The sequence below is a fragment of the Strix aluco genome, chromosome 1, assembly GCF_031877795.1.
Source record: "Strix aluco isolate bStrAlu1 chromosome 1, bStrAlu1.hap1, whole genome shotgun sequence".
In the NCBI taxonomy this organism is placed as follows: domain Eukaryota; kingdom Metazoa; phylum Chordata; class Aves; order Strigiformes; family Strigidae; genus Strix; species Strix aluco.
The window spans coordinates 34298158-34312047 of NC_133931.1; the positions used below are offsets into that span (position 1 = coordinate 34298158).

The 13890-nt window shown below is 37.0% G+C and overlaps 1 protein-coding gene across 3 annotated transcripts in view; it reads right to left on the reverse strand.

The window, feature by feature from the left end:
• Positions 1 to 225: 225 nt before the first annotated feature.
• The window catches only part of HNF4G (hepatocyte nuclear factor 4 gamma), a 59092-nt gene continuing 45427 nt past the window's right edge, over positions 226 to 13890 (reverse strand). For all 3 annotated transcript variants that reach the window (XM_074847138.1, XM_074847129.1, XM_074847121.1), the window contains exons 4-10: positions 10578 to 10684; positions 6503 to 6658; positions 4211 to 4298; positions 1969 to 2121; positions 1556 to 1792; positions 950 to 1072; positions 226 to 574 (exon numbers count right to left, since the gene is read on the reverse strand). In XM_074847138.1, coding sequence (XP_074703239.1) covers positions 456 to 574; positions 950 to 1072; positions 1556 to 1792; positions 1969 to 2121; positions 4211 to 4298; positions 6503 to 6658; positions 10578 to 10684 — 983 coding nt within the window. In that variant the 3' untranslated portion in view covers positions 226 to 455. The remainder of the gene's footprint in view (positions 575 to 949; positions 1073 to 1555; positions 1793 to 1968; positions 2122 to 4210; positions 4299 to 6502; positions 6659 to 10577; positions 10685 to 13890) is intronic.

A 13890-nucleotide genomic window follows, 5' to 3' on the forward strand; every position in this document is an offset into this window, starting at 1 on the left:
GGAAATAAAAAATGAATCTGTGCAGTTAAAAGATCTAAAAATAATACCAACCTCTATACATATTTGTCAGACTGCAGTGTCCACAGTTACAGCTGTACGTGGCAGTCAGAACATTGAGTATTCTTTCCAAATCATGAGGTGTTTTAAGAAACACCCACAGTGGTGGCTGCTGAGGAAATAATTTCCTTTATCATCCTGAGATTTTAAATGTGCAAGAGTCCTACCAATTTATCTAGTGCACAAAAAGGAAGAAAGGAAGGAAGGGAGGAAGGAAGGGAGGGAGGGAGGGAGGGAGGAAGAGAGGAAGGGAGGAAGAGAGGAAGAGAGGAAGAGAGGAAGGAAGGGAGGAAGGAAGGGAGGAAGGAAGGAAGGAAGGAAGGAAGGAAGGAAGGAAGGAAGGAAGGAAGGAAGGAAGGAAGGAAGGAAGGACGAGTAAGACAGAGACAGAAACATTATCACAATGGTTTTTGTTTCAAAATAGATTGCTGTGCAATGACTGAAGCCTGATTTGTAGACATTTTGTATTCTTGCCCAGAGCCTTGAGGAGGGGAAGGTAATGGAGTTTCTGGAGTTGCTGAAAAAGAATATAGAAAGAATTACATATTTTATATTCTACATACACATATGCATACTACTACACCGGAAGGAAGTTCTCTTACATTTGCCATGCTAGGGAAATAGGATATTTTAATTAGCAGAATTTTTAGTTTATTAAAAATTGTACATGTGAAAACAATGATATATCTGAATGGTGCTGAATTTTAAACATTAAGTTAAATTCAGGTCAAAGTCTCTTATGTAACACTGTTTATATACATATGTTTGTAATGCACAATTATTTTAATTAAGAATGCTGATGAAATAACTGAGCACTGACAAGCCACCATTCTAATATTTTTAAATGTAACAGTGGAATGTTATGACAGAAGGCTAACTTGCAATTACTTACAAATCTGTTCTGTATGTACAGGAGCAGACATTGAACTTATGAGGATAGTTTGGCCAGTTAATGGATCCTGGGCTAAGTGAGGATGTACTGGATGATGCAGATGACTGGCATCATTAGAAGTACCTGCAAAAATAACATAAGCATATATCAATTTGAAAGAGCATGTTGTTGCCAGCAAATTCAATAATTACATTTCTGCAAAGTAAATATTTTGATTGGCAATTTGAATAATTGCCTCTGGGTATTCATTAAACAATTTTACCAGACTTCAACTGTATTAAGCACTGTGTTTATTTTCACTGTTTTGACTGCATTAACAGAGGATTTCACAAAATATTTGTAAGGATTCTTCTATCTGCCTAGGGAATTGTATGTCTAGATATTCAGCAATGACTGAGAAGTACACAGCACAATCTGAGGTTGTAGGACTGAGTTAACAAGATGAGCAGCCAAGACAAGAAGGCTTTAGCTAACAATCAGATGAACCAAAGCTCAGCCAGCAAGGCAGCGGTCAAAGTGCTTGCTAACATCATGATTCCCTCAAAATCCCAGTATGCTAAATTCAATATAATACAACATGATAAATTTAACAAGTTGTTAGCTTACCTCCCAGTAACATTTCCTGAAGCAAACTGTCAATTTTAACAATTCCAAATAGTTTAACCAATTGTATTTGCTCAATCATTTGCCAAGTGATGCTCTGGAGTGTAGGCAGTAGAAGCAGAAGTTCTCCAAACCTTCCTCGGGAGTCGTACTGACGATCATTAATATAATCCTCTAAACTGATTTGGACTTGGAACCGCATGTTTTTAATCTTCATTGGGTTACTCAGGCCTTTTGCATCTTAAAAAATGACAAAACCTTAAAGTCAAGGCAGATTATGATTTGGGAGGAGCATCTTACTTGTTTTCATTTTATTCTTTTCCATCAAGCTAGATAACATGAGCAGATGCTACATCAACAAAAATTACTTTCAGTATAATCACATATAATTCTGAGAGATATTTTCAAAAAGGTACCTGGATCAAAAAACACAATTGCTTTCAAGCAAGCGTACTCATTGTCGTCTATTTGAATCTCCTGGAAGGGTCGAACTAATTCATCTAGAATCCGATTTGCCACTCGGCTGATCTCTACTTCAGTACTGTTGCGATGGATTATGTAATTGTTGCCTTAGAAAGAAAGGATACCAACATGTGGATTGATGTAAAGACTTTGATGTAATGTACTAGATGAAGCCCATTTTCAAAAGCACATTTCATTTTGCTTAATCAAATTAATATATTTTAAGTAATAACTCTCCTTTGTAGCATACAAAACTGTTCTTTGCAAACAGACTATATATGTAAAATACAGCTCTCAGTAAATAATCTGCGCATGTAAATATGACAACATGTACAGTTACTGATTAGTCCACAGGACTGAGGTCCATACTTGAATGCACAACTATGGAGCAAGTAGGCCTTTATCTTTACATAATAGATAAATGGTAAACTGATCTAAAAATTTCTTCTTCTTCCCCCATTAAAATAATGTATCTCAAGCTGAATGATCAGGATTTGTGAATGGACTTCTTCTAGAGGAGACACCAGGAATGCTTCTTTTTCTAACAGATGCTTCTGTTACTCCTAATAAAATTTAGAAGTATTATAAAACTTTCAGTAAAGAATGAATTTTCTCTTCTAATTTGAAATTTCCATTTTGAAGACATCTCCATCATAGCATCTTCATTCACATTCTGTCCAGAAATCATCTAACCTAAGTGATGAGATCACTGGGAAAGCCAAAGAGCTTCCGGAAGTCACCAAGCAGTTTTTGAAAGAAAAGCTGATGATATATCATAAGAAAGCCATGCCAAAATGACTCTTAAGCTTTACCTCTAAGTATCAGAAATAAGCCTTGGAGCCTCAACTTGTTTTATTACATATATGCTGATGCTGGAGATGCTGACTATAATTTTCTGCTTATTGTTTTATCATTATTTGCCTTATTACCTACTAATCCAAATAAAACTGCAAATATTTCTTTTTTATTTCTGTTAATTTTGTCAATAAAACTGTATCTACAGAAAGAACTAGGTTAAGAAAGTAATCTGTATACTTTTTAACTTGAAAGTATTGCTGGTGAGAGTAACATGTCCAGACCAAGACCTTCTTAACCTTTTAATGTTATTATATGCGTAAAAATAAATTCAAGCTGATTTAGAGCTATGAAAAGGCAGGCCCAAAGAGGAAGGAGAACAAGTAGTGGAAAACCTTCTTGTACCATACCACCAGTGAAGAAACTAGTTTGAGTCCATATTCCGCATAGCATTCATTGCCTCACATAAAAAATCCTGTCCAAGAAGACCTACAGGCTTTCTCACAAAACCGCCCAAGTGCTGCACATGTTTAGTGTGACCATTTTTGGGAGGGTGCACTTCAGACTGACAGAGTAGTGTGTCAAACAATGCTAACAAATGCCTCATCACATCACTATACACACAGGCACACATCTCATCATATTACTGTGCCTCTTCTGTTGTGTGAACAAAGAGAAGACATGCTTCCACCACATGATGACATCCCCTTCCCTAACAGCCATTTTCTCTTTATATAACCCAGTGAAGGAGCCATTTCAAGTGACCAAGAATAAGCTTATGCAGGCATGATGACTCCTCATGCCATGGATGCACCCATCTCCCACATGGCATGGGACAACAGGCATGATGTTTATATGATGGCCACATGGCAAGGCAGCAGTGAGAAGACTCTTGGGAATGGGAGTTGCAGGGAACAGGTTATCCAATTTTCTAGCCTGTACAGTCTTCTCTGACTCTGTCTGAAGGGCTCTTGAGAAAGCTCCAGATAAATGGTTTTCATGAAGACTGAAATTAGTACATGGGCCACAGGTTGGCTGCTCCTATCTTAAGCAAAGGTTTTTTTATGGTTTTTTTGTTGTTGTTGTTGTTGCTGCTTTGTTCTGTTGTTTATGGGACAAAGGTGTAAAGAGGATGCTAATGTAAGGAGATAATTTTCCAGGAACTCCCTTAGGTTGTGGTTTCTGGTAACCAATAAACATTTAGCTGTATTAACTCACAGGAAACTGTCCACCTGCTTTTGCTGGAACAGGGCATGTGACATTATGTCATCAATAGCTATTTAGCATTCGCAGAATGCATTGCTTTGATTGTGCTAGAACAGTTGTCCCACTTAAGTGATTACATGGTTGCTAATGTACTATAACATCATCATTATTAATTAAAACAAAACCAGTATTTACCTAAAAGTAAAATGTCCTTATATGCCATGGACCGTTTTGCTGCTCCAAGCAACAGGTGTTCCCCAGCATGGGCTCTTAGCAGGGCAACCTCAAGAAAAGAAGATCAGACTCATTAGATGATAAAGCAGTAAGTTCCAATAAGGGCAAAAGAAATGAGGATGCATATTACTGTGAGTGTATTCAGCTATAGGTACATGTTTAAGACTGTTAAGATTCTAATGTAAAATGTAAAGTGAATGTAAAAACCTTAACACTGTACTAACAGCACACTATAATTAAATTGTCATCCTCTGTCACTTCTAGCATTTGGTCTAGATTTTAAACATACAGCTCTTCAAAATGTTTCTCAATAAATACAATGCTTGTATTTATTTCCTAGTGCCTATTTCCTTAACAAAATTTTCTCTTGAATTTTAAGTTGACACTAAAGACTCTGGTGGGCTGGAATGAACAGTTACAGTAAATTCAGCACTATCAGTGTTTCATTTTTCTCACCTTGAACCAAAAATTTATGTTTCACTTAAAAGAGCCTTCTCCCCAACAAAGCCATCTATGCTAAACTATCCACTACTGTCAACAAAGAAGAAACCTGATTCATACCAGGATGGCACTTAAAAATGTGGTCTTTAGTTTACTCTTTGTCACCTATTTACTTTCATTAATTTTTAATGTCTGCTTGTAATTTCAGCGCTGGCCTCTGTTTCCTCAAGGAACTCCTCTCTTGGCAAGTAATTCTTTTCTTACAAATCCAAGCCAAAGCTTTATGAGTGATGTAAATGTACACAGCACCTAGGAATACTTAATGTGCTAAGACTTTTCAGGTTCTCAACAGAGTTAACTTATCTGCTCTGGCCTGCTCTATGGTTTGTAAATCAGGCTGATTCCCAGATAAGGATTCATTTGTTCAAAACCAGATGGTTTATTTTATAACTAAATGCACCAGTGCCCCTTAGAAAGAGGCTATCACAAATGCAAAAGTGGCATTTGTTTTAACTCCCAATACCTTTGTCACTACTCTTTAAGGTTCTGGAGTATTTCCCAACATGTACTCTTCATGCACTATAGGGGTGTTTTCAGCCTATCTTTCTAAGCTGATTTTTTTTTTTTTAAACACAGACAGAACTTTTTAATGAGGTCTGATCCTTCTCTTTTCCTTCATGCTATCTTAACAATAAAAACAGCAATATTTTTGCTTGCTTTTGTTGCCCTTGTGACACCAATGCATTTAAAATTCTCCTTATTTTGCATTAAAAGATTTTTAACTTATTGCAGTATGTTGAACTTATGCACACATATCATATTCTGTGGGCCTGCAAAGACAACATTAAGCTCCTATTCTGGGGGGTCTCCTGTGGCCTGAAACACCTCCATATTCCTGCGGAAGAGTATAAGAGGGAATGAGCTCAGTTTGAATCTCAAACCCAAAAATGATCTAAGCCTGCTTGCAGGATTTTATTAAAAAACTGAGAGACTGAAGAGGCAAAAAGAAGAAATTACACAATTCCACTTCACAGAGTCATTTTCAAGCTGAATCAGATTTTGGTGGACTGGAATCAAGAGAACCTGAGCTGTGAACTAACCTCCTGCCCAGGCGGACAGTGAGACAATTGCTTACCGCAACATGGAGACACTGGTTCCAAGTGTGCCAGCACAACTTACTCTGAAACCCAGTGATATATTAGGATATATTACAGATGTGATGATAGACCAAACCTCTGTCATAAAAACCCTTAAGAATTTTCAAGGTTTGATGTTTTTTTCCCCCATGTTCATTGTATACAATATAATTTTAGTACACTGTATTATATGAAAGATTATTTGCTGTGCATTGATATCGGTATGTTTGGCATGTTTAAGATTCTAATGGCTTTTATTTTTTGCAAATAGAGAAGACCTGCTTCAAATTAAGTAACGTGTCATAAACCATATTATAATGAAAGGTGAACATGAACTAAATATTTTCCAAAGTCAGAAAAAAGCATGGTGTTTTTTACAAGATTTTTTTCATTTTTGCATGCAGCTTTGTACCTCTGCTTCCAAAAGAATATAAAAAGCACAAAACACTGAACGACATACTGGTTTGCTACTTCTTTTTGTTAACGTGATAGAGCCTTATCAATTTCCTCTTTTTTTTGTGGTGGTACTATTTCAAAGCTTTAAAAAATTTTAAGATGGTGGGTGTAGCACCCAGCTCTACTGATCAGACAAGAAATAAGTGTTTAATCATAACATTTAAATATCACAGAAATAACAGGACAGTAATTAAGTTCTCTCTTTTGTCTCCTCTTATACCTGGTCATCCAGTGGTAATTCACAGAAGCCTGGAATATATTTAGCCCATTCCACCAGGACCAAAAGCTGTTGCTTCATAGATTCACAGACATCACTAATACCAGCAATTTTCTTAACATTTATGTCAGTGCTAGCACCAGGACTGGAGATTGAGATCTGGCCATAGTGAGAGAAAAAAAAACAATATTAAATTTCATATAATTGCATTTTCTCTGGTTAACAGCATATTTAAGAAAAAATCGCAGCAGTAATCATGCGTACTCTTGAGAAATCCCTTGACCATATGGACCATTAGTCTGCACATAAATTATAAAATTTTATTTCTCATTATTACAAGTATGTATCACAGTATGTTAAAAATTACACTATTCATATCATGATACAATATCTTCTCATTCCAAAATACTGTTTTTAAATATACCAGAGCCCTTATTATCTGTAGGAGGGAGGTGGGTTTTTTATTCCTTTAAACTGGTTGACATTTACTTCAGAAAAAAAAAGAGCTCATAGGGGCATGCAGTAACATTAAGGGCAAAGAAAGAGAGAAATAAAGGGGTAGCATGTTCTTCTAGTGAAAAGATAAGTATCATTAACTTTAGAAGGTAAAATGGGGGTTTTTTTAGTGCCTGGAGGAGAATGGTTTGTAATGATGAAGCAGCAGTATAGGTGGAGGCCTGAGACATTTCAGAGCAAATGTAAAGGATATGAGTGTGCATTAGACCACCTGCAGTGAACAGTGTGCTGTGAAATAAGAACAGAGCAATATCTTTCTGGGCCTGAAGCTGGGGCACTGTCACATAATCACTGAGCCAAATCCTGAAATTCTTAATGACTTTTCAAGGAAAGGAACAAAACCAAGCTTGCTGTTAAGCCTGACAGGAAAGACAACGTAAGATAAAACCAAGCCTGAGAAGAGGTCAGTTTATACCTCTTATAAAACCAGGGAAGAAAAAAGTAAAGAAGAAGAAAAGGAAAAGGAAAAAGGAAAAAGGAAAAAGGAAAAGTAAAAAGGAAAAGGAAAAGGAAAAGGAAAAAAGGAAAAGGAAAAAAGGAAAAGGAAAAGGAAAAGGAAAAGGAAAAGGAAAAGGAAAAGGAAAAGGAAAAGGAAAAGGAAAAGGAAAAGGAAAAGGAAAAGGAAAAGGAAAAGGAAAAGGAAAAGGAAAAGGAAAAGGAAAAGGAAAAGGAAAAGATTCCACCACAACAACATGAAAACCCCACCGCTGTACAAGGCCTACGAACCTGACTTTCACCTTACGTTTTATTACAGGAAGCATACTCAGGAATTCTGTATTGATTATCTTCCCTTGGAAAAAAAAAAATAATTGTTTGATCTTCCAGTAATGTGTACCTACAAATTTCAGGATGCTGGATGCTGTTTAGGTTGATTCCTACCAGATCCCCTTAAACCCCCCAATGGGATCTGTGGTGAAATCCCATTATCCTTGGGTGGTCAAAAGGAGTTGCACTTCTAAACTAAAGCTCAGTGCTTCCTACATAATTTAGTAGTCTAAAACACTGAAAACAGCTTAGATATTAATGGCAGTTAACTAGCTGAACATTAGTTCTCAGGAAAATACAGAGCTAGGCAGATGAAAAAAAATCCTCAGACACATAATTCAAAGGTTATCATGTAGGAGAAAGGTTGGAGGTATCATCTCTTTGTAGACAGAGCATTTGTGAAGTCCTTATTGTAATCATGAGTCCATTTCTGGCATCTGTTCTACAAAAACGAAGCTGAAAATACTGAATATAATTCAGATGAGAGCTACCAGTAAAGAAAGAGAGTAAAGTAATTCAATGTATTTAATTTTTTCCAGAAGAGTATGAGGAGTCTTGATCAAGATTCAAAAGTACCTACACAAAGAGTGTTCTGATAGCAGGAGGCACTCTGATATACCAGAAAAAGATACTACCATGCACCAACTAGAAGTTAATTCAAGAAGTTAAAGAACAGGCAGATTGTTTAACCAGTAGACTTACTGACTCTTGAACTTCATACATTGCCCTTCCCTTAATATCTTTTAATCAAAACTATGCATCTTTATGAATTACATCTTACAGGATAAACTATAGACTGTGCTGAAATTACTTGGTAAGCTTCTGCAGGGGATTCATGGGATTACTCCCATGGAGTTCATTATGAACTCCTAGGGTTGCATCTCTTCACCAGGATATGAAGCTATGAACTTTCCTCTCTATTTCTCTACTGCTCTAACCTGACTCTCATTTCTGCAGTGGAACATGCGAGTCGTTGACTTCATTGAATCATAGACTAGCCCAGGTTGGAAGGAACCTCAAAAGATCATCTCACCCAACCTTTTGTGGGAAGGGGAGCCTAGATGAGATTATCTAGCACCCTGTCCAATTGTATCTTGAAAATCTCCAATGACGGGGACTCTACCATGTCCCTGGAAGGTTGTGCCAATGATTGATTGTTCTCACTGTAAAAAATTTCTTTCTTATATGGAGATGAAACCTCTCCTGATGCAACATATACCCATTAACGACTTGACGAATATGACAATATAACACTGTATCCCTATTGTCCTGAGAACCATCAGAGACACATGCCTTTACTCCTACAATAGTCCAGCATGTCGCTTCCATATTTACATAATCCTGAAAGCCTCTCCTGGGTCTGCAGGAGAAAAAATCATACTTGGACAACTTTCCCCTGTGAGTGATCTTCAGAAACAAAATAATTCATTTTCTCTATTTTAATATGAAAATTTTAAATGAGATAAATGCACCTTCTTCCTCATTTCACAGCTGAAGGACTTGGCCAATGATTTGTGACACTACCACCTCCTCCAAGTCATTCCTCAGGACTGAACTCACCTTAGAGACTCATTCGACTGAGGAAAAAACAAGGACTTTTAAGACTTTACTACTCCATCATGTTAATGTGACTTCTTGGTCTTTGAGGACAAGAGTGTATCTTCATATATGCTTGGCATAGTGGGAGCAGTTCTCTCCTATTACAACATACCAAGTAGTAAGTAGAATAAATTTGTATGTATACACAACCTGATGTTTTAGGCCAGGAATCTACCATCTGAAAAGAACTTTGTGGCAGGAACAGCTGAGGATGTGATCCTATTTAAGATAGATCTTATTCCTGAATTGCATATACGAGTTGGAAATGATTAAGGGAGTAACACAAAAAAGCACAATAAGAAAGTTCAAAGAATTACTAAGGAGGTAAAAATAGGTATATTTTTCATACTGTATAGGTATGAAAGGTAGGAAGGTCCATTACGTTCATCTAGTCTGCCCAGACATATGTGCCAAAGACTATCAACCAGTAATTCCTGCATCAATTCTTTACAGACAGTTCTACCCTAAGAGAGATGCTGATAAAGGATGAGATTGCAAAACATTTGGTGATGTATAAATCAGTCAGCATGAAATCATAAAGGTGGCAGTTAAATTCTAAGTAAGTTAGTAAGAGGTGCAAGAATGCAGAATCAATGACCATGATTTATCTGAGGTGCAGAAAAGGACTGGAGACTGTTCCATTCAGCAATTGATTGGATAGGGGGAAAAAAAAGAAAAAAGAAAATGAAGTTCAGATGAGACAAAGAAAATTTAAAAGTGATATGTGAATAGACTCTGCAGTTGGAACACTTCTGTTTGCCTTATTTATAATGTCTAAGGATATTAAAAATGGGATTTTCAAAAGAATGTAAGGAAATGAGTGTCTACACCCCTTTGAATGTAATGGCTTTGGACAATTTTTTCCCTAATGTTTCATGGTAAAGCCAGCCTCAAGGATAGATAGATGCCACCAGCTGCCTGAGACAGCAACTGATTTAAAAGCAGTAAGAACCATAAAGCTTTATTAAGAAAGGCGCCTAGGACATACTGTCCTGGACAAAGTAGAAGATTTTTATTGACTTTGCTTTAAGAATGTATTCTATTACTGATTCTTTCATTGGGAAAAGGAAGCTGGGTGCACTTTGGAAGCAGAAAAAAGTAATCTCAATAATTAATACAATAAGAAATTGAAAAGTATTTAACTTTAGAAAAAAATGGTCTTGAAGTCATAAAATAATTTTGTGGTAGATCTCAGTACCTGGCGGGAAAGTGTCTCAGCTTGTGACAATGTACTAATAGAGGGAATATTGCAGCCATCAAAAGTGTTTCTTCTCGTACTTATCCTGTCCCGTTCATTTTGTACAGCTGGAAAAGAATAATCATCTCATTTATTGACTTGCAGACATTGACACACAATACCATTTCAGAACTTTATTAGATAACTATAAGAATCAAAAGGTACGACATTCAAAAAAGACCTTGCACTTTTAGCTCTGAGTAAGGAGGAAGGATGACAATACATGTTTATGGTCTTTATCTGTATACTGTTTGCCTGTAAAAAACAGGTATAACTAATTGTAGATAGATACTGAATTATCAGCACTTTTGTGACTGGCTTTATTACAGTAAAACCTCTTTCTTCCTTTGAACTTGAACACATGTTGTTGTTTTGTTATTTTAACCAATTTAATAAGTGAGGCTTTATGATAATGGTAGAAATGGACATCTCCAGACTGCTGAACAGGTCAAGAGGTACAGCATCACCACTGACAAAATGTCTGTCAGAGGAAGTCTGAAAGCCCTACTCCTGCTCTCCTGTGAGAAACCCTGAAACAGGAATGAAACGTGAATTTAACCCACTAGAAAGATAATTTTGAAAGTTAAATCTCACGCTCCTCCTCATTGACACTGCCAGTTTACCTAGCCAGTTTACAGAACATTAACTAAGGAAAAAGAAAAGAAAAAGCAACAAAAAAGTTTCAGGCTAATAAGTTTTGTCTCATGGTGTCCCAAAAAAGGCAGTTGAAAGGGCTTTGGATAAGGAATCCTTAATCAGCACATGCAACACTTATGAAGTATCAAGGCTTACTTTTGAACTGAAGGAAGAAAAAAAAATAAAACTATCAATCAGATTTTTCTAAAACCTAGATTATGTCCAAGGTTAGGCCAAGGAGAAAAGAAAAAAAAAAAAAAAAGAATTGTGCTGATCAAAATCTTTTTATTGCACAAGGAATCTCATCATCTTTTAAGAGCAGCAGCTTTATTTCCAAAGATATGTTTGCTATTTTGTGGGAAACAATCTGCATTACAGAATTTAGGAGTAGTACCAAAGGTTTCAATAAAAAAAATAAAATATTCTATACACTAAATAGTTTTCAGGGTTTATCTGAACAATGCACATAGTTTATTCCAGAGGTGTACTAACTTTTTGCCAAGGACACTCACTGATGGGCCTTTTATTAAGGTCACAGTAAGAAATGTTGTGCAGTGATAAAGTGCTAAATGTTCATGTAGACAGGAAACAAAAAATATAGCCTTTTTTAAAAGAATGGAGAAAAAAACATTCACTGATCTTAGCAGCTGAAGTGCTACCTAGATAATTAAAATAAGGTCAGTGCTGATTAGTATTAGAAAAATAATAAGCTATTCTGACAATCACTAGTGAAAGTCACTGGTGGAAAACTTTGAGAATAATAGGGAAAAGCTTCAATTTTCTCCTGCGTATGCATAATTTTGGATTATTAGACTGGATTGTCTGTCTTGCTAAAGCCTTTTTGACAGTTCAGGCTAAAATTGCCTTAAACAGAGATTCCATGAGGAAGGGGGAATATTTGCTCAAAGAGGGCTTGTATAGCTTTTACCAGATGAAGCCCTTCTTACCTTCGCCCTGAAGAAAGTGATTTGCTAGAAACAAGCATAGAAACTATCATATAGACCATGCTACACTTATGCTATGAGACATCCCCTGACAGTGTAGGGAGGTATATAACAACACACAAGCAGTGAAATTTACAGCTGAGCTTTTTGAATTATTTTAGCACTGGGAAGCATTGAATAAACATAGCTTGGATGCAGTGAAAAATTAAAGTTTTATAGGTAGTGGGACCAGAGGAGGCAGAGTGGTGTAAATTACGTTAAAAGTTTTGGGCAAGATATATCTTCACTTCATAAACATGAGTCAGCAGCGTGCCTCATGGCGATGTCAGCTAGCCATGCACCGGGCCGCATTAGCATCTTGAGGGAAGTGATTTTTTTCTCTGGTTTAGGCTTCCCAGTAGATGAAAGATGCTGGAAAACTGGGCAGTGTCCAGCAGAGGGCTATGGAGATCTAACCCACAAGATGCACAAGGTGATTCAGAGAGAGGTATCTTTGTTTATGTGGAAAAGAGGACCAAGGTGGAGGTCTTAATTCCTGAAGTTTACAGAAAATGGGGTCAGATTCTTCTCAGATGCACAATGAAAGAACAAGAGGCAATGGACACTACCCTAATTGCAGTACGACACATTCCAGTTAGTTATAAGCAAAAATCTCCTCCCAGGGAGGGTGATCAAGCACTAGAAGGAGTTGCTGAGAGAAGTTGTGGAATCTTCCCTCCCAGGGACTGTGTAAACTTGGCTGGATGGGGTCCCAAGCAACCTGACCAAACCTAGAAGTTAGCCTTGCTTTAAAGGGGGGGGGGGGGGGGGGCCTGGACTAGATGGCATCCAGATGTCCCTTCTGAGCTAAAGCATTCTTTAATTCCAGGTTTTGAAAGTCTGTGAAGCTTTGCTTTTTGCAAAACTTTTCGGGTCTTCCCTTTTCTTCACATCAGATTGATAATGTGTATACAATATGCTACTGATTTTAATGGCTCACATTCCAAAAGGCTAAACTGTGTTCAAGGCGACCCACAAGAATTAGCAAACCTGTTTCATACATACACAGTGTAACACTGTTTAGAATATCCCCATCCAGCTGCAAGGAGAAAATCCATTTTACCTCATACTAAAACTTGATTACTAGCAAAGCAGTACTACAGTATAGATATATAAGAGCATAAAGAAACAGCTCCCTTTATCTTAGGAAAGCTATGTATAGACTAAAAATATTATAGCCTAGTTACAGTGCAGGAGAACTGGATGCTCACATTACAGACTGGCCTTCAGGTGGATATACCATGCTCCCAACAAAACAGATAGCAAAGTTTGTGATGAACCATTCTGGATTTCTTATTTGAATCTGATCAGGTTGTCTTTTGCCTCTACATCATAATTGCCAGTGAAGCAACAGCCCCAACAACCCAATACAAAAGTCCTCTGTTATTCCCACTGCCTTTCTTTCCCTATTGCTCTGCTCCTGTGGTTGTCTGGTCCTTTCACTTTGACAGGAGGACCACTGTGACACCCATGTTTCTTCAAGTCTGTCAGTGAGATGCATAAATAACTATCTTCCCATGTTTGAGATTAATGAGATTAGAAATTTTTTAAATAATGTGGACACTCCACTGACAGCTACCACTACAGCTACCACTACAGTTCTCACCACTACTTTTTTGCTCAACTTCACACTCCTTCCCCTCTAGCTTAAATGC